Source organism: Pleurodeles waltl, chromosome 4_1 (genome assembly GCF_031143425.1).
Source record: "Pleurodeles waltl isolate 20211129_DDA chromosome 4_1, aPleWal1.hap1.20221129, whole genome shotgun sequence".
In the NCBI taxonomy this organism is placed as follows: domain Eukaryota; kingdom Metazoa; phylum Chordata; class Amphibia; order Caudata; family Salamandridae; genus Pleurodeles; species Pleurodeles waltl.
The window spans coordinates 480968354-480994931 of record NC_090442.1 but is presented as its reverse complement, the minus strand read 5'-3'; the positions used below and the strand labels follow the sequence as shown (position 1 = coordinate 480994931).

The 26578-nt window shown below is 44.7% G+C and overlaps 1 protein-coding gene across 1 annotated transcript in view; it reads left to right on the top strand.

Moving 5' to 3' along the window:
* PTPRQ (protein tyrosine phosphatase receptor type Q) overlaps positions 1-26578 on the top strand; it is a 1423303-nt gene that overhangs the window by 1214678 nt on the left and 182047 nt on the right. The window contains exon 52 of the mRNA XM_069227528.1: positions 10300-10428. Coding sequence (XP_069083629.1) covers positions 10300-10428 — 129 coding nt within the window. The remainder of the gene's footprint in view (positions 1-10299; positions 10429-26578) is intronic.

Below are 26578 nucleotides of genomic sequence, written 5' to 3'. Positions count from 1 at the left end.
TGAGACGGGCGTGCTAGTTGCTTTACGACTAGATACCTTAGCTCTAGGCATGCTGCAAGATGCTATAAAGGACCCACAAACACCCACCAAAGACTTGAGCACTCGTGTCGTAGCTAGCCTTCCCACTGCCCTTATAGATATAGTTTAGAAACCAAGAAAGTAGGCCCGGCCCAGCCTCTTCTGGGCGATGAAGGGCAAAGGAGTGCAAGGAGCGCAGCGCTGTTTCTATCAGGCCGATGCCCGTCTCCTCCTCCTCCTTCTCAGGGCAGGCTGGGGCTTGTAGTCTGCCCCCCACAAAGTCTCCGCTGGCAAGAGCGTCCCACGCTGCAGGAGTGCAGTGTTATTTTTATCAGCCCGATGCATGGCTCCTCCTTCTGAGGGCAGGCTGGGGCTTGTAGTCTGCCCCCCACAACAGCTCCACTGGCAAGAGAGTCCTGCACTGTGGGAGTGCAGTGCTGTTTTTATCAGGTCATCTCCCACAACAAAGTTAGGCACCAGATCCTTTGGAATGTGGACCCTCTTGTCTCAAGAGGGCACTGTGGGTACGCTGCCACCTTTATTGCTGAACTCAACTTGTGCTCTGATGTCCAGATCTCTGAGGCATAGGTCATGGTCATTTCTCCTCTCCTTCATGGCTGGTCTCTTTTCTGCCAAGGCTCTTTCAGTTTCAGCCTTTCTTTCTTCTGTTTCAAACTTGAGTTTAGACATTTACAACATAAACTCCCTCTCCATCTTCCTGACTGCCAGCTCCTCTGGGAAAAGTCCTTGAGAAGGTGAACTGCTCTCTGCTCTGGCAGGGAGATTTAATTCAGGAGACAAGTTACCCCCTCCCCTCTATGCTGCATCTCGGGACTGGTACCCAGGTTCTGCTCCCCCACATCATAAAACCCCCCAAATTAACCTGTGCCTAACCCTCTGGTAGCTTGGCACAAAAGCAGTCATGCTTAACTTAGAGGAAATTTGTAAAATATTTATGCAGCACTTCAAACAATAATTAAGTGGAAATACAATGCAAGACAAGTCTCACACCAACTTAGAAAAACAGAGTAAAATGTAATAAATTATTTGAGGCTACAATAACAAACATCCAAGCAGTAGAACCGGACATATGCAATTTCAAGTTTTGAAATAAAAATAGTGCCTAAAACCACAAAGTGCCATCTGTTCGTGTGGGACCGGGACAAAGTCACAAGTTCAGGCTGACCGTCATGGGCGTGGGCCAGCTACGGGGACCAATTTACACTTGCTAAACAAAAATACCTTAAATCCTGGTTTGCGGAGCTTCACAAGAACCTATGTCGAGCAGGAGCTGTTGGTGCTGCGATGCAGAGTCATGCATCATTGTAAAAGATGCCATTGACTAGGGGCTTGTGATGTGAAGTTCTGCATCGAAGATGAGTCCCTCACTGTTGGTTCTGAAGAGCTGCCGAGTTGAGATGTGGAGTCCTACATCATTGCAAGGAAGCCGTCAAATGTAAAGGTATGCATCGAGAATGCGGCAAGTAGTGGTGGTTCTGAGGAGACTGCAGGCCATGATGCATGGTTCGGCAGCAGTGATGCGTAGCGCTGCGGCAGTTCCAACGCGGCTCTGAGGAGATTTATTGCACTGCCTCGATTTTGCTTCACAGGACCACAGCTAGGTTGGCAGAGCACCATCAGGCCCACTTTCAAGCATCCATAACTGGTGTGGCTGCTGTCGGGGATGGGGATAGGACAGGTGCTGGTTTCAAGGTGGTTGGATTCTTCTCTGTCCCTGAGGCTCTGGTCAGGAGGCCAGCCAAATTGCCCTTGAAGTCACTCTAGTGGTCCTGATTTCAGGATGCAGGTCCAGTCTTTTCACTTAGGCAGAAGGACAATAGGAAGAAGGGCAGCAGGGCAACAGAGTAGCAGTCTATCTTGCAGAGAATCATAGCAGTCCTTCTGAGTCTTCCACAGTTCTGGGGGTGTACTGAAGGGTTGCGTCTGTGGAGCCATTAATTATTCCTGGTGCCCACTTTGAAGTAGGAGAAGGTTATGGAGATTTCCATGCCCTGAGATGATTTGAATGTCCTGCCTCCCTGCTCTGGCCCCAGCTTGTGTGGCATCACAATAAACTAGTGTCAAACCCTTTGTGAGTGTTGTCAAGTAGAGCCTTTGTGTGTGGTAGGTGACAGCTTCTCCCCCTCATCAAATCAGAGATGGCCCATCTTGGTAAAACCTATGCTCTTTTGTCCCACTGTCCAAGAGAAAAATACAAAGCCCAACCATCAGCTACACCTAGTCACGTGATCCAGGAAACATGCTGCAGGCACCAAATGGTTAGGACAAGAAAATGCCAACTTTCTAAAAGTGGCATTTTCATTATCATGCCTTAAAATCTGACTGTACCATTAAAGAGAATTTTAAATTACAATTCTTCAGACGCCAAACTCAAACCTAAATAAAATAAGTTAATCTAGTGTTGTCCTGTGGGAGAGGCAGGCCTAACAGTAGTGAAAAAACAGTTTTCAACTACCAGGACATGTAAAAATTAAAAGTGCATGTCTAATTTTTTAAATACACTGTGTCCTGCCCTATGGCTGTTTAGGGCCTACCGTGGGGGTGACATATATATTAAAAAAGAAGTTTTAAGCCTGGGAAAAGGTTAATTTTGCCAGGATGAAACAACAGTTCAGAATGCCACACAAAGGCTGCAATGGCAGGCCTGAGACATGTTTTAAAGGGCTTAGGTGGGAGGCCCGATCAGTGCTGCAGGCCCACTAGTAGCTTTTAATTTACAGGTCCTGGGTACATGTAGGTTCACTTTACTAGGGACTTATAAGTAAAGTAAATGTGCCAGTTGAGTGTAATCCAATTTCCAAATGTTTAAAGCAAAGAGCACAAGCACTTTAGCACTGTTTAGCAGTGGTAAAGTTCCCAGAGTTCTAAAAGTCAACAGAACACAGGAGGGTGAAGCCAAAATGTGTGGGGAAGATCCTGTAGAAAGGGCCAAGTCCAACATTCACCTTATTCCTAAATTGGGAGGTGGCCTCAGTAGTATTAGGGGCAAAACAGGAATGTTGGTCTGAGTTATGGCATAAGGGCAAGCTTCAGGAGAGAGAGATATAGAGTCAAAGGTGTTAAAATAGATACTTTGGATGGACCTGTAATGTGGTGAATAGAAGTAATAAAGTTGCAGGAGATTCAATGGGCTGAATATTGAGGGAGGTAGAAGAGACACACAGGTCGAAGAAGCACCAATGATAGGTGTATAAGAGCCCAGTAAGGCACTACTGGCATGAGAGGATTTAGGTACAACAACATTAGCAGGACCTGTTTGAGAAGCTAAAGTAGTAGATGGATGGCTAACCAGTTTATCTAAGGCATATTCAATATCAGACAGTCTAGTTATCAACTATCGTAAAACATGAATTAACCAGAGAAGGATCACAGGACTTAACAGTGATCATCAGTTAACTGTCATTATCTAAGCTCTTACAATGGCAACCATGCATTTTGTAGCATGTGTTAGACAATGTTTTCTTGCGTTTGGCAGCAGGGCTAGCAAGATGGGAGGCATTAACCACATTTAATTCTGGAGGCCATGCCAGAAATAAAATGTTCAAGTAAGTAGAGGGTCCTTCAATTGTATGTGCTGCAGTTGAGGATATAGAAGAAGAGGGGGAAAGATCTGGGAGACCCTCTCTTCTCTATCAAGTCATTTACTTTTCTAAAGTACACCAATAGTACACTCACAAAAACAGTACTGGTGGAGTGGGAAGGGTAGTTATTAACCAGCCTAGAATTACCTGGAGTCTTATGCTTCCACATTCAACAAGATGGTGCCGAGTGAGAAAGGGAAAACAAAAGGGAGTGGTCCAGCCTCTACCATGCGCTGATGAGTGCAGACAAGCCCGACCTTGTCCTTTTCTTTACCCAGGCACAGCCTATGAACTTCATACACTGTGGGAGAAATGAATATACTACAGCAACGAGGCCAGCTGGTACACAAAAGAACTCTGAGATACCAAACAACTCTGTAAACAGCTTGAATGGAGAACCAGCCCCAACATCACCAACAGAACTACCTACAAGTCTGCAGGCACTATCAACAGCAAATAAGAGAAACCAAGAAAAAAGCACTAGTGAACAACATCAAAGGAATCTCCAACAGCTGAAAGTAGATCCTTTCATCGTCAAGGAAGTTACCTCGTCCTCAGTCACTGTCAACAACATCACTGCCTCCCAACAACTTTGTGACAACCTATCCAACTTTTTCCACAGCAAATTCGCAAACATCTACAGCAACTTTACTCACCAACCCAAACCCAGGTAACTCATCGCTAACCTTCCTTCCCAACTGATCAAATGGGCAATCCTCACCAGAAACCAGACCACCCAATGGGACTCCACCTCATGGCCTTCGGAGAAAGGACAAGCACCCACAGACTAAGTAAGAAATCTAGGGATCTACTTAGATGGCAACCTCAACATGACAGCTCAAGTCAACACAGTGAGGACCTCCTGCTTCCTTGTACTTTGTATGCTGCGAAAGATCCTCAAATGATTTCCTCAGAACACCAAACATACTGTCACGGAAGCACTCATCACCAGCAGGTTGGATAACAACAACACTCTCTATGCCAGAATGCCTAGCTCCTCCTCCTTCTCCTTCCTACCTCCAGGGTCCACAACTAGGAGTTATCATCAGAGATATTGTTCTTGGCTTCCCCTGAGGCCAAAGTCCAGCAAACTTCAAAAGTGTCATTACTAAGGAAATGTAGACCAATGGTGGTTGATCCCTTTTAATCAACAAATCATCTGGTTGTTGACTCCCTTGTGGGACATGCAACTTCCTCTCATGAAAAGACTAATGTGTTCCTATTTTTGCTATCATATAGGGAGTTTGAAACGATGAATGGAAGAGCAAACATGCTTTTGCTACATGGTCTTTGGCTTATAATCCACGTATGTGGCTATTAATTTAGTAAGGTTTGGTAAAATATCTGTATTTTCATCGGCAACTTGTGGATAATGCAGTGATCTAATTATTGATGTCTAAATGGAAGCATTGTACCAAATTGTGACTTGTGAAATGGCGTCATCCAAACACATATTATCTGGTCACAGTCCACTACAAAAACCTCGGACCTGGAGAGGCTGGTAGGAAGATGGTCTCACTGCCAACACTGCTGTTTTCTTGTGAGTTAATACAACGAGTTTAAAAATAATTAAATGTGGTGAAATAGCTTGAAAATTCAGTGCATTTAACTTCATAGCCATGCATTTAGTGCTGGTAAGACATGGATGTATATAATAGTTGTAGGAAATAGTTTATTTTGTTAGAGCAGGTTAAAAAGGGAGGTGTGAGAACTGTGCCCCTTGTTTTGGCTTGATCTCGTGCTCGGGACAGGAGCAGATCAAACCGAGGCCAATGAGAGTCCTCTCACAAGGTCTTTCATTGACCTTGAGTTGATCTGTTCTTGTTGCAGGCACTTGTCTCAGCCATACAAATGGTGCAGCATTTTTATCAGCACAAGTGTGGTAATGCTGGGAGGTAGGAATTTGGGAGATTTCTACAGATTCTGGATCTTTCTATCACAGAAATGTAAGACACGTGTGATTTCAGATATATTTTGAAGTTTTCAGGACATTGTGGGTAAGAAAACCTCATGGAATCCATTCAAGACACACCATCCTGGAATTCCCTGATTGTTTAGGTTTCAAAATTGTCTGCAGGTCATAGGTTTCTATGGATAGCGGCCGAGCATAGCCTCAAATCCCACAGTTACTCCTATTGCCGATGTCTTCACACATGTTTTAGGGCCTTTTGTGTCAAGATCCCTTGGCCAATCCACACAAGTGAGTTACCATTGTTATCAAGAGACTTGGGGGGCATGTTGGATGGTAGGAAATTTGTGCCTCCCTGCAGATTCCAGACGTTTTTCCTCACAGACATGTGAAGGAAGTGTGTGTTTTTAGTCAAGGTTTGCAATTTGCAGGGCATTGTTGGGAAGAAAATTTGTGGGATCCACATGAAACACATAATCCTGGACTCCCTTAGGTGTCCAGTTTTCAGAAAGGTCTGGGTCTGGTAGGTTTTCCCAGGTGGAAGCCTACCCAAACCCAATAAGTGCAGCCATTTACTATTGCAAGTGGGACAATATTCGAAGTTAGACACCCTCCCTAGGGCTATATATAAAACACCCAAAGGAATCAAATGCCCTCTCATTTGCCATTGGGATGGGATTTCTCACTGCACAGGGGAGCAGAAAGACTGTTAAGGCTTTAGGGATAAGGGTGGAGCTGATGTTGAGATGTTACAAAATCCCCTCATTATTTTATTAAAAAATATATATATGCTTGACATAGCAGTCTTTTTGCACCCCCTGGGAGCACACATGACATCTGCCTTTCTGGCCCCCAGGGGCAAATTGAGACAGATGTCATGTGTGCTCCCAAGGGGGTGCAAAAAGACTGGTTTTATACTTTTTGGAGGTGAGGCTGTGGACAATGCAAGAGAGCAAAACAGGCACCACTTTGTTTTGCCCCACATGCTAACTTCCTGGTCTCAGGTGGACTTTCTACCCCTTTCCAATGTCCGGCGGAGCACCTTAACCTCCCCCATAGAAATCTACATAAATGTAGTCTTTGGTGTCTAGTGAGCATTCTGCCTCTCCAGGGGGAACATTTGGGTACTTCCCCTAATTCACTCCCGAGGGGGGCGTAAAGGCTGCCTGTGCCTTTTTGGGGTGCAGGCATGGCCATATCCATTCTGGGCAGCCCCCACCATCATGTTTTTTTCGCCTGGTGCCTAGTAGGCTTTCCGACCCCGGGTGGGTGGGGGGTCAGATTGGAGGCATATACTGTCATCATATTTTTTTAGAGGTTGGAGCATGGCCATATCTATAGTGGGCAGCCCTTACCCTGTATTACTTTTTTATTGACACTGGTGTCTAGTGGGCTTTCTGCCCCACTGGTGGGACAAACACTGCCATCTGCCCTCTGGGGAGGTGCCAGAAACAATGTCATGTGAAGGTTGGCAGCCTCCACGCCTATATTTATGTTTTTTATTGACCTGGTGTCTAGTGAGCTTTCTGCTCCCATGGGGGAAGATCATGGGTAATTACCTTCATCTGCCCCCCTGGTGGGCAAGAAGCCTGTCTATCCTGTTGTTGGCGATGAGAGTATGGCCATGTCCAGGTAGGCAGCCCCCAGCCCTTTATGTTTTTTGAAAAAGGACATTCCCTTGTGTCTAGTGGGCTTTTTTCCCCCGGGGGAAAAGGGGTTGGGGGGAGTTACGGCAATCACCACATTTGGTGGAAAGGGAAGCAAGACTATCACCTTATTTGTTTAGAGGTGGGAGCATGGCCATATCTATAGTGGGCAGCCCTTACCCTGTATTAATTTTTTAAGTGACCCTGGTGTTGCGTGGGCTTTCAGGACCACCCCCTTCCCCTCTGGGGAGGGGGGGATGAAAGACAGAATTTTTTAATGTTGGCATGGGAAAGTCCTTGCCTAAGGGGCCTCTCACCCTATCAGTGGTGCCCAGTGGATGGATCCCTTCTTGGGTCGCTCTCCTATGGCGATCACCAAGCAGGGCTCCACTGGGAAGAGGTAACTTTGGGGAGATTCTTGCTTTTCCAACAATACCTCCATCAGGAGTTTCATTGCTCAGTGGGCTGAGATATGTCCCTGAGCACTGATTCAGTGAAAATAAAATGAGCCCATTGGCTGATTTTACTTTCACTTTTACTGCAATGATGTCAGCATGCTCTGCTCACCAATCGTCATTACAGTAAAAAAAAAAAAACATGCAGGCTACTCAGGAAGCTCTTCCTGAGTAGCCTGACCTAAAAAATCTAAAGGACTCCCTCTGGTGCAGATCACCAGAAGGGCCTTTATATACATCACCTGTGTCAGGCAATGGCTGACAGATGCACTGGGGAGGTAATACAGGTGTCGGCCATTGGCTGACACCCACACTCAAAGAGTTAATTAAACAAGGGCTGCCACTTTTTTTTCTTTGCCATGATCTCATGGGATCATGGCAAAAATTGTTGATTTTATTTTTTCACTTTGGCCGGTGGGGGTGGGGGGTGATCTCTGGGTCTCCTCATAGCAGGGTATTACTTCTCTGCCCCATTAATACAAGTTCAGAACAGAGGACAAAGTCCCAAAATCTTGTAATTACTGCCAGCAACATTTTTCGCATGATGCTGGCAGTCAATCAGTGCACTGTTTTTAGTGGGAGTCTGACTACCACAGGAGTGAGATGACTCAAGGGAAAACAAGTTCCCTGGGAAAATCAGAATGCTCTATTTTTTAAAATTGGATTCAAGGGACTCGCACAAGAGTCCCTTAAGACCACCCATCCAGAAATACAAATATTTTTAACATTAATTTCTCCAAAAATATTGATTGCACTTTTTGTGATTTGGTGTAAATCCAATCTACAGACCAAGATCTAACTTTCTGCCAAATTTAGTGTAATTCCGTTCAGTTTTTGCGGTAATACTTCTCAAAGAGTCTATGGGAAATGCATGGGGATTTTGCATGTTGGGACACTTGACAGATCACCCCTAAACTTTCCATGCTCAAACTAGGCAGCACTTTTTTGAAACAGTTGTGTGGAGATTCGTCAAACGGTGCCAAAGGTATTAGCAATAGCAACACAATGAATTGCATTTCTTATGGGAATGCTGACTGAACTAACTGCAACTACAGAGTAGCGACCACCACTGGGTAACTGTAATATATACACACACACGCACACACACACATATATATATATATATGTATATATATATATCTTGCGCTCTATATATCAACAAGGTACATAACTCTGGACTAAAGTATAGAAAATCTATACAAACGTACAGTTTCAATATTTAGTCCCACAATATTCTGGGCATGATATTGGGACATTTTGATATCCCTGACTGCACATGTCATCATATTTATTGAAGAGAAAATAGGTACAAAACAATGCAACTCACCTCTTTTTATGATTGACTAACTGCACCTTTTCACCTGCAGTGGTCTCATCATAGTGGCTCCCAATAAACAGGCACTTTCAGGTTAAGTCATTGTGCATTCTCCATGGGACCATCCCCAATCCTAACCTGTGGTTATACTCACTCACTATGTTCCCACTTCAGCATTATTCAGAGCCAATCAGTAGTTGTTATATGTTGCTAAAACTGCAAGTGAGTTATGCATGCAAGACATTTTTGCATTTTTAGTTCAGGCCACCTTCCCGTGGGAGACTTTTCAGGGGCAGTTCTGGCAAATAGAATATATACTTCCAGTAAAAAATGGAAAGCCCTACTAAGAATTCCTTTTTAGGTCGAGCCTGCTGCAGCATATGCACTACATGCACTTTCACTTATGAGACACTATTGTTTATAATCAAGGGCTTGGAGTGGTTCCATTGCTTACCATTAGTTGGTTTGAGTGTCACACTTCCTTGCAGCATCCTAATTGGTCAGTGCAGGCCAAGCTTAACTTCCATTCCTTTCTGTGAAGCACGATCCAAGCACAAATTGATTAAGCTTAACCAGTGCCCATCTTACCCACTGCCTCTGCCCCTTCTGGTACACCCTATCCCTTCCCCTGTACCTCCTTCATTTGGTTTTCCCTCTACCCCATCCTCCCTTGTCAGTTATTGCTGCCCTCCCCTCTCTCATGTTGCTTCCTCCTCCCACTTTTTTAACATATTGCATAGCAACGCTGGCTGCGTCATAGCGCTTTTTGTTCTTGATTTTAAGCCATGTTTCACAGCAGCTAGCACTGCAGAGCAACATGTCTTAAAAACGTTGACAATGTAAGTAGGTCTTACATAGGCGACACCTATTGGCTTTGTCAATGCTTGTTGCTAATGTGGCCCTCCATAGATTTGAAATAACATAAAATATTTTGCATTTGTAAAAGACTGCACAGACTACATCTTCATGAACAGCGTATTTCCCTCTCTGCGATTTTTAGATAGGCAACCAGTTTGTGCTGGATGGGAAAAAAGGAACACACATCAATTAAGGAGCAATCAGTTATTCTGCATTTGGGTGATGTGTGACCGAAACACTCTGTAAATATGGCAGGATCTGTCTAAGTGAATGAATACATACTTATCTATATAGGTTACAGGCCCAACAACCTTTAAAGCGACACCCACACAAATTGAGAAATGAAAAGGAAACTAGCTCTTAGTTTTTTCTGAAACACGAACCCCTACCCTCTAGGACCTTTACATGAAAAGCAGTGGGTTTTTAGCCAATTTTCGGTACACCACTAACACGGCCCCTACTCTGAGGTTCTAACCTTTAATATATTTATTTTCAGAATAAGACAAAAGCAGAAAGAAGGCGGCACGTACTCTCCACGCGACGCAGAAATCATTGACACAAAGTTCAAGCTGGATCAGTTGATTACAGTGGCAGACTTGGAGCTGAAGGATGAGAGATTAACAAGGTAAGCATCGTCCTTTTTGAACCCTGGTCTGAAGGGTCCCCGCTAGCAATGACCCCTAGCTAACCTTTGCTTGCTTGGAAGTGTTTGCCGTGCTCCTATTTACACAGGTCACCGAGATCCTCTTTCAAAGGCTGACCTCGGTCCTGCCGGCACTTCACACCAGCACTAAGAGCAACACTTCATCTTCCAGACTTTTTCAATTTGGGGGAGTGGAGGAGGCCTGGTTGCGCTTTGTTTTCTGTGCTTTCCAAATGAAACATTTTCTAATCAGAAACAATAACCAATTACTTTCAGTTGATCACATTTTGTCTGCAAAGCCAACAATCACTCCGATGTCCCAAAGTGTGGGCAACCTAACAGCAGCACACAATAAATATGCTGCACAAATAACGCGTCTACGCTTTTTTCTGAAAAAACAGACGTTGCATTAACATTATTTCCACTGTGACTATGTAGTGCCAATAAAGTAATAGTGTAATTCATTGGAGAATGTACATATTCAAGGAAATAGTGTATTTTTAAAGGTACGAATGGGAGTTGTGGAAATTTACTTTAGCGTGACAGCTTCAATCGTTTTGCATAAAGTACTTTAAAAAATATATATATACTTCTTGACGTCTGTTTTCACTCAGGTGTGTGCACTATTAATTTGCACTAGCACTTTGTAGTTTGTTTTTAAAGTAAGGCAGTTGTTTAAAGTGGGTAATCAGTGTGCTACTTAGAGTCCTGGTCTATAGATTTACACAAAACGGTGTTTAGGCTACAATGTACTTGTCTACTATAAAGAGAAAGAGTGAGGGGAGGAGAATGACTCTTAAACAGAAGGTGCACTCCTTGGGTTCGGACGAGCACCTGTGTCAGAGACGTTGTTTCCCCAAGTTGCTGAAAAAGCTCCATCATTACATGCAAGTGGGAATGAGTGTGACTATTGATCAGCTTAGCAGAGGGGAGTTTGGAGCAGGCAGCTTGATACATCTGTTTTTCTGCTCGGCCCCTCATAATAGGATCAGTTGTCAAGCACCAGTTTTTCCCAGGGCCAGAGAAGATGTCCACTGAGTTTGCCAACATTAGGGAAGATATATCGGCAATAGAATGTCTCCCTGCACTCCAGTGGTGCCAAGCTTTCAGAGTGGTTCGTTATTAACACTGAAACTCACACAGCGGGAGAGAATCCTGTTCAGGAGGCGGCTCGCATGAATTTGTGAATGACATGGTGGCTATGCAGAACAGCACCAATTGAAAATGGAAACTACGAAGTACGAGGACTTGGTCCCAAAGTAAGAATGTTCAAAGAGTAATGAACATAAACTTAAGAATTTCAAATGCAGGGAACATTCTGTTTGTATTTTATGAAATGAGTTGTAATCAAAACAGAATGTCACTCTGTATTAATTAGAGATCATTCCAGGAAAAAACACAAGATGTGATGATATAATTACATACCCGCTGCTAATATCAGCAAATGTCATAATGGCAGGTAGAATTGTTAATTTGCATTGCCTAGCTAATACATCGAACACTCAATATACCGCAATTTTTTTTTATTGTAAGCTACTTATTTCTAGGTTATGGGCTGAAGATCCTTAAAGAATGAAAAGGGGGTGTTGCTGCAAGAAGGGACCATTTTTTGTTTTGACTAACTAGCTCAGTTAAGGAAGGAAGTGGAGGAAAAGAGAGCAAGTCATGCAAATCTGCAGTGCAGAAGACTGGGCTTCCTATTCAGTGAGGCCAGTTGTACTTTTGGTAAAGATGACTGATCTCTCCAAGGTCCACCAACATCTCAGCATCACTCTATGATGCTGGCTAAAAGACTGGTGCAGCAGCCCATTTCAGAAGTCTGAGAAAAAGAGAAAACGAATAACGTTTTCTGGCAAGGAACATAAAAAATAATCTCAATTATTGACTACAAGCCTTCTGGCGTATTATTTTGCAGTCTTCTGATGATGGATATTCCAAGATCTTGTTAATTTAAAAATCAATATAGAAGTCCAGAAGGTTTTAAAGATTGCAGCTGCAGGTGCACAAATAGCTTGTTCCAGACTATTGAAGAAAACCTTATCTAAACAAAGAAAGTGGATTTTACTTGATATGTAGTTAGAAGGTAACAACTCAAAGCACATTTTGCTGCATGCACTTGTGAAGAAAGACCCTCATAAAATCATAAAACCCATGAAAATTCAGGGTGGTCTCGCTATCTCAGATTATGAAGTTATTGCACTGGAGGTGATGTGGTTAAAGTTCTCTGCATGGAAGAAGAATGCGTACCACCGGTTATTCATGCAAGCCTATTACACTAAACAGATCTTGTTTATGATTGAAGTCTTCCATACCACTTACAATGCTTGCAATTTATCTTTGGTGAGCCAGAAGCACATTCACAAAGGTCATTTTGGAAAGCAATTCAGATCACTTTTTCTTTCCTTGTGTAGTAAATCATTCATATTACTCGAGTAGCACTGCAATAAAAATAATCATGACCATTTTCAGCAATGGATTATAGGTTCTAGGTCTAATGGCATATGGTTGACCTGTTATACAGAGCAAGGTATATTTTGCTACTCTGTGTGACACCGAGGACCAAGGTCCAAAAGCCCGTTTACTAAAATTAAAAGATCAAAGATCAGATACAGTCTCATTGAATTATGACAATTTAAAATAAAAATACAATATAGGCTTGCAGAAAAAAAAACTATTTGGGCAATAAAGTAAAGAGAGATTTGATGAGCAACTATAACTAGACAGTAGACTTTTATTGGATATACAACATGTCCCATGTCTACCACTGGAGGTGTATGATAGACATATATTTGCAGGAGTACTTCAGTGCACACAATGTAAACATGCATTATTTCTAATAAATGCAAATTGTGCGAGTACATGACGCAAACAAATGCAAAATATATATTTCACTGTTGACCAGCCCCTTTCCCTATACCCTAATTACATTTCGGGGTTTCCACCCTTTTACTGAGATTGAAAGATGCTTACAGCATCCTTTAATCGGAATAAATTAGCATGTGTTGTGAGGGAGGAACACTACCAGTAAATTATTCTTCCGGTAGAGCCTCGTTTACCTTCACTAGTACCCATTACTTCTACTTGCCTTAGCCCCTCTGCAGCATATATGATGATGTTGAAGTAATAAGCCTGGGATAAGATTTTAACACCGTGATATCACAAGATACAAAGGATGCCTTATGGCGTTTTTGCTGCACCCCAACATTTTTCTGAGTGATGACGTAGTGGTCCACGTTCACGTTCACGTGACCAAAAAAACAGGAGTTTTAAGGTAAATGTTGATTGCTGGAAGTCAGAGCCCAGACTGCCCGTGTTTTTAAAGCTAATTGCAGCGTGATAAGAAAATAATCATTTTCCTACTATAACACACTGTTTATGCTTTAAAGCCCACAGATAATAGCAACTACTGGAACCATTGCATAACATGGTAAAGGTTTGACATTTGCTCTGACTATCAACCAGATACTAGGCTTAAACCCCAAGCTGTTTTTTCTGCTCAAATGGAGGTACAGGCTTGAAAAACATTTAGCATAGGCGAAATACATAATACTTTCCAGTGGTATGAAAGAGCTAAAATGACAACATTCTTAGTTCATTGTACCAAATATGTTGGAACTCAAAAATATATCAAGTCTGCTTTTATCCATATTTCTGTCTGTGAAATTATCATGAAAATTCCATGTGGATAGTGCTCATTTCATAAATCAAAGTGAGTAATCTATGGTTAACTTGTAATTGTAAATGATTCTCTAATACATTTTCAGACTAGCTGCCTCTTAATGAGAAGGACTGCATTTAATGAATGTTCTGAACATGCAAATGAACAAACCAAATGTTACTGACCTATGCTAAAATATTGCAATGGCCATACATTCATTCAAAAGATGCTGAAGAGTTTTGCCTAGCCTAATGTTGCTCATGTGTATGACATTCAAAACAACAAAGATTGCACGAACTGTAGGGACCATCCAGCCCAAGCACCTCTTCCTGATATATCAGACACCTTCCCACTTGCCCAAGTTAGTCTTTCCACCCTTTTCTATGTAGTCCCACAAAATATCACAATTTACAGAAACATGTAGGCTTTCTGCCTGTCTACAATCCTCTCATAATAATGAAATCTCCACCAGTCATTAGTTGTGCAATCTCACAAATCTGGAAACGCAACCGTGAGACGCTAAAATTTACTTCCAAATAGTGTGTGATCTTGAAACGTGACGAAAATGATACAACTTTTTGTGAAACTTTTCCCCAGAAGAAAGGTGGTGTCATATCTGAACGCAGCACTATTCAGGTCATTTTAATAGATTAAAGAGTGAGTGTTAAATAATTCTTAACAAGACAGTACATGGCACCGAGAAAAGATTCACTGCTTTGCCACTAAATGTTATACTACATTGTTTGGGAAGAGCATATGCATCCTGTTTTAGGATAGCTGCCACAATTTCTCCCAATCACTTCACCATGTGGCAGAAAGTAATGCACTGCAATGAACATTCTCTGCTCCAGAATGGCTGCCTTCCTCGCACACGCACATCACTACTACATTCATCTTCTGTACAACTATGTTTTTCATCACTGTTTTGTACCTAATCTAGGAGACCATTTTTAGGTCTTGCCTACCAGATAGCTCAATCTGTTTGGTTATGAGAAACCTATTATGAACGTCCATTGAGTCTCCACTCCACCTATTACTTACCATTAGTAGCCTTTATTGTCACTCTCATTTGCTTGCTTCTTATTCAATAGCTGCCCTCCCCTTCTTGGGTTTGTCCCTCCCCTGAAGCATGTCCTCTTTATGATCCTTTTTTGATTGGCTGGTTTGTGTCCTTTCAATTCTCACATTTAGCGAACTACCTGTTCCCAGATTCCCCACCCTCACGCTGTATTGTGCCCCATGCATCCCATTTTATCTGTAAAAGCACAGCAATACAGATATTTTTGCTGGAGTGTGCCTGACGAGTAGATGTTTAGGGTTTTTGTTTTATCTCCTGCATTCTCCATATTGTATGAAAACTTTGGCACATAAAAGCTTTTATGGTGATGGAGGAAGGGCCACACATTGCACTCACTCAGCTGGTATCTCAGGAAGAAGGTGTACTTAGCATAACACTTCTCCGGGAGGTTTATAATTCTCCTGCCTGGGCTACACAGATAATCAAATGGCTGAAATCTGTGGAAAGTAAATTAAACCTTGGAAAGCATTCCCTTTGCATTTTGACACCCCCTTGTTCTTTTTAATTTCTGTTCAGGGCTATCTGAGAGAAAAGGTTTGAAAAATATACTGTGCCATTTTTAAAGATTGAAAGCAATGAATTAAATGTAGAGTTTAGGGAGACCATAAGATACGTGCTTGCTTGTGCTCCACTATTTGAAGTGTTTTTTTCTTTTACTTTTTTAAACATTACTTTACTGCCAAATATTATCAAGGCCAATAACTCTGCACTCACTTTATTGAGATGAGAGCTATTGGCTTTGCCAATGCTTGTTTCTAAAAGGCATTGAATTGCTGTTGCCTTTGTATATCACCTGGCTAATGTCTTTTTCTTCTCAAAGTTATCAAAGGATTTTGCAGCTAGACTAGACTAGAGATCCCTGAAACATTGATGATATCCTCAGTACTTCAGCAAATTAGTGGGGAAGGCATCTCTTGGGTCCAATGTAACAAACATTGCAAAGCCAATAGTTATTTTTCTCCTTCGTAGGTAGAAACGCAAACTAACTAAGGGCCTGATCTAGAGTTCGGCGGATGGGGATATGTAGGAGGCTGGACTGGCTTGTAGTGAGTACCAAGGGGTACTTGCACCTTGCACCAGGCCCAGTTATCCCTTATTAGTGTATAGGGTGTCTAGCAGCTTAGGCTGATAGATAATGGTAGCTTAGCAGAGCAGCTTAGGCTGAACTAGGAGACGTGTGAAGCTACTACAGTACCACTTAGTGTCATATGCACAATATCATAAGAAAACACAATACACAGTTATACTAAAAATAAAGGTACTTTATTTTTATGACAATATGCCAAAGTATCTTAGAGTGTACCCTCAGTGGGAGGATAGGAAATATACACAAGATATATATACACAATAGCAAAAATATGCAGTATAGTCTTAGAAAACAGTGCAAACAATGTATAGTTACAATAGGATGCAATGGGGAAACATAGGGATAGGGGCAACACAAACCATATACTCCAAAAGTGGAATGCGAACCACGAATGGACCCCAAACCTATGTGACCTTGTAGAGGGTCGCTGGGACTATTAGAAAATAGTGAGAGTTAGAAAAATAACCCTCCCCAAGACCCTGAAAAGTGAGTGCAAAGTGCACTAAAGTTCCCCTAAGGACAAAGTAGTCGTGTTAGAGGAATAATGCAGGGAAGACACAAACCAGCAATGCAACAACTGTGGATTTCCAATCTAGGGTACCTGTGGAACAAGGGGACCAAGTCCAAAAGTCACAAGCAAGTCGGAGATGGGCAGATGCCCAGGAAATGCCAGCTGCGGGTGCAAAGAAGCTTCTACTGGACAGAAGAAGCTGAGGTTTCTGCACGAACGAAAAGGGCTAGAGACTTCCCCTTTGGTGGACGGATCCCTCTCGCATTGGAGAGTTGTGCAGAAGTGTTTTCCCACTGAAAGGACGCCAACAAGCCTTGCTAGTTGCAAATCGTGCGTTTGGCGTTTTTGGACGCTGCCGGGGCCCAGGAGGGACCAGGAGGTCGCAAATTGGACCTGAAGAGAGAGGGGACGTCGAGCAAGACAAAGAGCTCTCACTGAAGCAGGTAGCACCCGGAGAAGTACCAGAAACAGGCACTACGAGGATGCGTGAAATGGTGCTCGCCGAAGTTGCACAAAGGAGTCGCCGGAGACCAACTTAGAAAGTCGTGCAATGCAGGTTAGAGTGCCGTGGACCCAGGCTTGGCTGTGCACAAAGGATTTCCGCCGGAAGTGCACAGGGGCCGGAGTAGCTGCAAAGTCGCGGTTCCCAGCAATGCAGCCCAGCGAGGTGAGGCAAGGACTTACCTCCACCAAACTTGGGCTGAAGAGTCACTGGACTGTGGGGGTCACTTGGACAGAGTCGCTGGATTCGAGGGACCTCGCTCGTCGTGCTGAGAGGAGACCCAAGGGACCGGTGATGCAGCTTTTTGGTGCCTGCGGTTGCAGGGGGAAGATTCCGTCGACCCACGGGAGATTTCTTCGGAGCTTCTGGTGCAGAGAGGAGGCAGGCTACCCCCACAGCATGCACAAGCAGGAAAACAGTCGAGAAGGCGGCAGGATCAGCGTTACAGAGTTGCAGTAGTCGTCTTTGCTACTATGTTGCAGGTTTGCAGGCTTCCAGCGCGGTCAGCAGTCGTTTCCTTATCAGAAGGTGAAGAGAGAGATGCAGAGGAACTCGGATGAGCTCTTGCATTCGTTATCTGCCGTTTCCCCAGAGACAGAGACCCTAAATAGCCAGAAAAGAGGGTTTGGCTACCTAGGAGAGAGGATAGGCTACTAACACCTGAAGGAGCCTATCAGCAGGAGTCTCTGACGTCACCTGGTGGCACTGGCCACTCAGAGCAGTCCAGTGTGCCAGCAGCACCTCTGTTTCCAAGATGGCAGAGGTCTGGAGCACACTGGAGGAGCTCTGGACACCTCCCAGGGGAGGTGCAGGTCAGGGGAGTGGTCACTCCCCTTTCCTTTGTCCAGTTTCGCGCCAGAGCAGGGGCTAAGGGGTCCCTGAACCGGTGTAGACTGGCTTATGCAGAATTGGGCACATCTGTGCCCAACAAAGCATTTCCAGAGGCTGGGGGAGGCTACTCCTCCCCTGCCTTCACACCATTTCCCAAAGGGAGAGGGTGTCACACCCTCTCTCAGAGGAAGTTCTTTGTTCTGCCATCCTGGGCCAGGCCTGGCTGGACCCCAGGAGGGCAGCTGCCTGTCTGAGGGGTTGGCAGCAGCTGCAGTGAAACCCCAGGAAGGGCAGTTTGGCAGTACCAGGGTCTGTGCTACAGACCACTGGGATCATGGGATTGTGCCAACTATGCCAGGATGACATAGAGGGGGCAATTCCATGATCATAGACATGTTACATGGCCATATTCGGAGTTACCATTGTGAAGCTACATATAGGTAGTGACCTATATGTAGTGCACGCGTGTAATGGTGTCCCCGCACTCACAAAGTTCAGGGAATTCGCTCTGAACAATGTGGGGGCACCTTGGCTAGTGCCAGGGTGCCCTCACACGAAGTAACTTTGCACCTAACCTTTACCAGGTAAAGGTTAGACATATAGGTGACTTATAAGTTACTTAAGTGCAGTGTAAAATGGCTGTGAAATAATGTGGACGTTATTTCACTCAGGCTGCAGTGGCAGGCCTGTGTAAGAATTGTCAGAGCTCCCCATGGGTGGCAAAAGAAATGCTGCAGCCCATAGGGATCTCCTGGAACCCCAATACCCTGGGTACCTCAGTACCATATACTAGGGAATTATAAGGGTGTTCCAGTAAGCCAATGTAAATTGGTAAAAATGGTCACTAGCCTGTTAGTGACAATTTGGAAAGAAATGAGAGAGCATAACCACTGAGGTTCTGATTAGCAGAGCCTCAGTGAGACAGTTAGTCACTACACAGGTAACACATTCAGGCACACTTATGAGCACTGGGGCCCTGGGTTACCAGGGTCCCAGTGACACATACAACTAAAACAACATATATACAGTGAAAAATGGGGGTAACATGCCAGGCAAGATGGTACTTTCCTACACAACCCCCCCCAAACGAAGGACAATAAGACTAGCCATGACCTGATGAGTCTTCATTGTCTAAGTGGAAATATCTGGAGAGTCCATCTGCATTGGAGTGGCTACTCCCAGGTCTATGTTCCACTGTATAGTCCATTCCCTGTAGGGATATGGACCACCTCAACAATTTAGGATTTTCACCTTTCATTTGTTTTAGCCAAAGTAGAGGTTTGTGGTCTGTCTGAACAATGAAGTGAGTGCCAAACAGGTATGGCCTCAACTTCTTCAGAGCCCAGACCACAGCAAAGGCCTCCCTCTCAATGGCAGACCAACGCTTTTCTCTAGGGGTCAACCTTCTACTAATAAAAGCAACAGGTTGACCCTGGCCCTCAGAATTAAGTTCTGATAGGACTGCCCCTACTCCTAATTCAGATGCATCAGTTTGGACATAGAATGTTTTAGAGTAACAAGGGCTTTTCAGGACAGGTGCAGAGCACATGGCCTGCTTCAGCTCCTCAAAAGCTTTCTGACAGTTTGCTGTCCATAATACCTTTTTAGGCATTTTCTTGGATGTGAGGTCATTAAGAGGGGCTGCAATGGAGCCATAGTTCTTAATGAACCTCCTGTAATACCCAGTGAGGCCTAGGAAGGCTCTCACCTGAGTCTGAGTGGTAGGGGGAACCCAATCAATAATAGTTTGGATTTTCCCCTGAAGTGGTGCAATCTGTTGCCCACCAACAAGGTGTCCCAGATAAACCACCTTACCCTGCCCTATCTGGCACTTTGAAGCCTTGATAGTGAGGCCTGCCTTTTGCAGGGCCTCCAAAACTTTCCATAGGTGGACCAGGTGATCATCCCAGCTGGAGCTAAAGACAGCTATATCGTCCAAATATGCTGCACTGAAAGCTTCCAGCCCTTGCAGGACTGTGTTCACCAACCTCTGAAAAGTGGCAGGTGCATTTTTCAAACCAAAAGGCATTACAGTAAAGTGGTAATGTCCTCCAATGGTAGAAAATGCAGTCTTAGGTTTAGCATCTTCTGATAATTTGATCTGCCAATACCCTGCAGTCAAATCAAAAGTGCTTAGATACTTGGCAGATGCCAGTGTATCTATAAGCTCATCTGCCCTGGGTATAGGGTGAGCATCGGTTTTGGTTACCAAGTTGAGACCTCTATAGTCTACACAAAACCGCATTTCCTTCTTTCCATCTTTAGAATTGGGTTTTGGTACCAGTACCACAGGAGAAGCCCATGGACTGTCAGAGTGCTCAACCACTCCTAGTTCCAGCATTTTCTGAACTTCTTGCTTTATGCAGTCCCTGACATGGTCAGGCTGCCTATAGATCTTACTTTTGACAGTTAAACTGTCTCCAGTATCTATAGTGTGCTCACACCAAGAAGTGGTGCCTGGCACAGTAGAGAAGAGTTCTGAAAATTGTCCTAGGAGATTTATGCAATTATCTTTCTGCTCAGCAGTAAGACAATCAGCCAAAACTACACCTTCCACAAGAGCATCTTGTTCTGTGGAAGAGAAGAGATCAGGTAGAGGATCACTGTCTTCTTCCTGTCCCTCATCAGTTGCCATGAGCAGGGTGAGATCAGCCCTGTCATAGTAGGGTTTCAGGCGGTTGACATGGAGCACCCTAAGGGGACTCCTGGCAGTGCCTAAGTCAACTAAATAGGTGACTTCTCCCTTCTTTTCAACAATTGTGTGGGGACCACTCCATTTATCTTGGAGTGCTCTTGGGGCCACGGGCTCCAAGACCCACACTTTCTGCCCTGGTTGGTACTGAACCAAAACAGCCTTCTGATCATGCCATTGCTTCTGGAGCTCTTGGCTGGCCTGAAGGTTTTTACTGGCCTTTTTCATGTACTCAGCCATCCTTGATCTGAGGCCAAGTACATAATCCACAATATCCTGCTTAGGAGCTTTTAAAGGTTGTTCCCAACCCTCCTTTACAAGTGTGAGTGGACCCCTAACAGGGTGTCCAAAAAGAAGTTCAAAGGGGCTGAAGCCCACTCCTTTCTGGGGTACCTCCCTGTAGGCAAAAAGGAGGCATGGTAGAAGGATATCCCATCTCCTGCGGAGTTTTTCAGGGAGTCCCATAATCATGCCTTTGAGAGTTTTATTAAATCTCTCCACCAGTCCATTTGTTTGTGGATGATAGGGTGTTGTGAACTTGTACGTTACACCACACTCCTTCCACATGGCCTTTAAGTATGCAGACATGAAATTGCTTCCTCTGTCTGATACTACTTCCTTTGGGAAGCCCACCCTGGAAAATATTCCCAGGAGGGCCTTTGCCACTGCAGGAGCTGTAGTGGTCCTTAAAGGAATTGCTTCAGGGTATCTTGTGGCATGGTCCACTACCACCAAGATAAACCTATTGCCTGAAGCAGTAGGAGGGTCAAGGGGGCCAACTATGTCAACCCCTACCCTTTCAAAGGGAACCCCAACCACAGGCAGTGGGATAAGGGGTGCCTTTGGGGTGCCACCTGTCTTGCCACTGGCTTGACAGGTTTCACAGGACTTACAAAATTCCTTTGTGTCCTCAGACATCCTAGGCCAATGAAACAGGGGAACAAGCCTGTCCCAAGTTTTCATTTGTCCTAGATGCCCAGCTAAGGGAATGTCATGTGCCAGTGTTAGGAGGAACTTTCTGTACTCCTGAGGAATCACTAATCTCCTGGCAGCTCCAGGTTTAGGATCCCTATGCTCAGTGTACAAGAGGTTGTCCTCCCAGTAAACTCTGTGAGAGTCACTGACATCCCCATTAGCCTGTTTGACAGCTTGCTGTCTGAGACCCTCTAATGTGGGACAGGTTTGCTGTGCCACACTCAGCTCCTCTCTGGCAGGCCCCCCTTCACCCAAAAGCTCAGCAGTGTCTGCTTCCAGCTCCTCTGGTGTAGGTTCTGCACAGGGAGGGAATTCTTCTTCCTCAGAAGTAGAATCCACTGTAGAGGGAGGGATAGTAGGAAGTGGTTTGCTTCTACTAGCCCTAGCTTTAGGGAGCACTTGGTCCATTGTTCCAGGATCCAAGCTTCCCTGTCCTTTTTGCTTTTTGGCCTGAGCCCTTGTCAAAGCAAAAATATGCCCTGGGATGCCCAGCATTGCTGCATGGGCCTCCAACTCCACATCTGACCAAGCTGATGTCTCCAAATCATTCCCTAATAGACAGTCTACAGGTAAATCTGAAGCTACCACAACTTTCTTTGGACCAGTTACCCCCCCCCCCAGTTGAGATTTACAACAGCCATGGGGTGGCTTTGTGTTATGTTGTGAGCATCGGTTACTTGGTACTGGTGTCCAAGTATGTGTTGTTCAGGGTGCACCAGTTTCTCAATCACCATTGTGACACTGGCACCTGTGTCCCTGTAGGCCTGGACCTCAAGACCATTTATTAGGGTTAGTTGCTTGTACTTCTCCAAGTTATGGGGGCAAGCAACCAAAGTGGCTAAATCAATAGCCCCTTCAGAGACTAAAGTAGCCTCTGTGGTCTCCCTAATCAGACCAACCCCAACTAAATTACCAAAAGTGAGCCCAGCTACTCCCTTGGATTGGCTATTAGTAGGTTTGCTCCCACCACCACTGCTATTAGTAGGGACACTAGGTGTAGCAGTAGGGGTTGTAGTGGTAGGAGCAGTGGTGCCTTTCTTTGGACAACTGGGATCTGTTGTCCAATGGCCTTTTATTTTACATAAATAGCACCATGGTTTCTTTTCCTTGTTCTGATTAAAGGAGGATTTGGACCCACCACCCCCACCAGAGTGTTTTTGTGGGCCTGATGAAGACTCATTTTTAGATTTGTCCCCACCCTTGTCTGAAGACTTACCATCCTTCTTTTTGTTGCCATCTTTGTCACCCCCTGTATGAACTTTTCTGTTCACTCTTGTTCTGACCCATTTGTCTGCCTTCTTTCCCAATTCTTGGGGAGAGGTCAGATCAGAGTCCACCAAGTACTGGTGCAACAAATCAGACACACAATTATTAAGAATATGCTCTCTCAGGATCAAGTTATACAGGCTGTCATAATCAGTAACTTTACTGCCATGTAACCACCCCTCCAAGGCCTTCACTGAATGGTCAATGAAATCAACCCAGTCTTGTGAAGACTCCTTTTTGGTCTCTCTGAACTTTATCCTGTACTGTTCAGTGGTTAAGCCATAACCATCCAGGAGTGCATTCTTAAGAACTTGGAAATTATTAGCATCATTTTCTTTCACAGTAAGGAGCCTATCCCTACCTTTTCCACTAAATGATAGCCATAGGATAGCAGCCCACTGCCTTTGAGGGACATCCTGTACAACAAAGGCCCTCTCAAGTGCAGCAAACCACTTGTTAATGTCATCCCCCTCCTTATAAGGGGGAACTATCTTGTGCAGATTCCTGGAATCATGCTCCTTTGCAGGATGACTATGGGGAATACTGCTGCTGCCACCATGGGTATCTAAACCCAACTTCTGTCTTTCCTTCTCTAATTCAAAAGACTGTCTATCCAAATACAGCTGTTGCTTTTTAAGCTTCAGTCTGGTTTGTTCCACCCTCAACTTATTGAGTTCCCTCTCTAACATTCTGTCATCAGGGTTGGTGGGAGGGACATTTCTAGAAACAGAGCTATGATGGGAATGAACAGAAGGAGACCTGTCCCTTACAGAAGGCACCCTAACAGCTTGGTTTACAGAAACATTACTACCAGTATGGTGAGAATAAATGCTTTTGCTATGATGTGAGACAACACTATTTATTTGGTGTGGCTCATCATCATTACCATCTATGCTAGATTGTCTAGTAATGGGCAGGCTAGGAAGTTTCTTTCCTGAATCTTTTCCTGGGGGAGTCCCTGAATCAGATTGAGAACTATTAGGTACTTTTTCAACAGATGAGGCACCTATGGCCTTATCCTGTTCTCTAAGCATGTTAAGTAACAGTTCCAAGGAAGGATTCTTCCCTACACTCAAACCTCTCTCTATACAGAGACTCCTTGCTCTTTTCCAGCTAAGGTTGTCATATGCAAGTTTGGACAGATCAACAATTTGGCCTGTGCCAGACATTTTTTAGAGAGAATTAAACTGATAGTAAAAGAGAAAAAAGTTTTCAGAACTTTTTGGAAAGACAGAAAAAAACTTTTTCAACTTTTAAGAACTTTTTGAAAGTTTAGAAGTACTTTTCAGCACTTTAGAAAAGAGTGAAAAGAGGAAATGCAAAACTTTTTGGCTATGTGTATATACACTGACCTTGTTTTGTATATTTTTCTCTTATGAAAAGTACAATGACAAGAGTGGTAAGTAGTCTCAAGCACTTATCCCACCACTGCACAACCAATGTAGGAGGCTGGACTGGCTTGTAGTGAGTACCAAGGGGTACTTGCACCTTGCACCAGGCCCAGTTATCCCTTATTAGTGTATAGGGTGTCTAGCAGCTTAGGCTGATAGATAATGGTAGCTTAGCAGAGCAGCTTAGGCTGAACTAGGAGACGTGTGAAGCTACTACAGTACCACTTAGTGTCATATGCAAAATATCATAAGAAAACACAATACACAGTTATACTAAAAATAAAGGTACTTTATTTTTATGACAATATGCCAAAGTATCTTAGAGTGTACCCTCAGTGGGAGGATAGGAAATATACACAAGATATATATACACAATAGCAAAAATATGCAGTATAGTCTTAGAAAACAGTGCAAACAATGTATAGTTACAATAGGATGCAATGGGGAAACATAGGGATAGGGGCAACACAAACCATATACTCCAAAAGTGGAATGCGAACCACGAATGGACCCCAAACCTATGTGACCTTGTAGAGGGTCGCTGGGACTATTAGAAAATAGTGAGAGTTAGAAAAATAACCCTCCCCAAGACCCTGAAAAGTGAGTGCAAAGTGCACTAAAGTTCCCCTAAGGACAAAGTAGTCGTGTTAGAGGAATAATGCAGGGAAGACACAAACCAGCAATGCAACAACTGTGGATTTCCAATCTAGGGTACCTGTGGAACAAGGGGACCAAGTCCAAAAGTCACAAGCAAGTCGGAGATGGGCAGATGCCCAGGAAATGCCAGCTGCGGGTGCAAAGAAGCTTCTACTGGACAGAAGAAGCTGAGGTTTCTGCAGGAACGAAAAGGGCTAGAGACTTCCCCTTTGGTGGACGGATTCCTCTCACCTTGGAGAGTCGTACAGAAGTATTTTCCCACCAAAAGGACGCCAACAAGCCTTGCTAGTCGCAAATCGTGCGTTTGACGTTTTTGGACGCTGCCGGGGCCCAGGAGGGACCAGGAGGTCGCAAATTGGACCTGAAGAGAGAGGGGACGTCGAGCAAGACAAAGAGCCCTCACTAAAGCAGGTAGCACCCGGAGAACTGCCAGAAACAGGCACTACGAGGATGCGTGAAACGGTGCTCGCCGAAGTTGCACAAAGGAGTCCCACGTGGCCGGAGACCAACTTAGAAAGTCGTGCAATGCAGGTTAGAGTGCCGTGGACCCAGGCTTGGCTGTGCACAAAGGATTTCCGCCGGAAGTGCACAGGGGCCGGAGTAGCTGCAAAGTCGCGGTTCCCAGCAATGCAGCCCAGCGAGATGAGGCAAGGACTTACCTCCACCAAACTTGGGCTGAAGAGTCACTGGACTGTGGGGGTCACTTGGACAGAGTTGCTGGATTCGAGGGACCTCGCTCGTCGTGCTGAGAGGAGACCCAAGGGACCGGTGATGCAGCTTTTTGGTGCCTGCTTTTTGGTGCAAAGAAGCTTCTACTGGACAGAAGAAGCTGAGGTTTCTGCACGAACGAAAAGGGCTAGAGACTTCCCCTTTGGTGGACGGATCCCTCTTGCATTGGAGAGTTGTGCAGAAGTGTTTTCCCACTGAAAGGACGCCAACAAGCCTTGCTAGTCGCAAATTGTGCGTTTGGCGTTTTTGGACGCTGCCGGGGCCCAGGAGGGACCAGGAGGTCGCAAATTGGACCTGAAGAGAGAGGGGACGTCGAGCAAGACAAAGAGCTCTCACTGAAGCAGGTAGCACCCGGAGAAGTACCAGAAACAGGCACTACGAGGATGCGTGAAATGGTGCTTGCCGAAGTTGCACAAAGGAGTCGCCGGAGACCAACTTAGAAAGTCGTGCAATGCAGGTTAGAGTGCCGTGGACCCAGGCTTGGCTGTGCACAAAGGATTTCCGCCGGAAGTGCACAGGGGCCGGAGTAGCTGCAAAGTCGCGGTTCCCAGCAATGCAGCCCAGCGAGGTGAGGCAAGGACTTACCTCCACCAAACTTGGGCTGAAGAGTCACTGGACTGTGGGGGTCACTTGGACAGAGTCGCTGGATTCGAGGGACCTCGCTCGTCGTGCTGAGAGGAGACCCAAGGGACCGGTGATGCAGCTTTTTGGTGCCTGCGGTTGCAGGGGGAAGATTCCGTCGACCCACGGGAGAT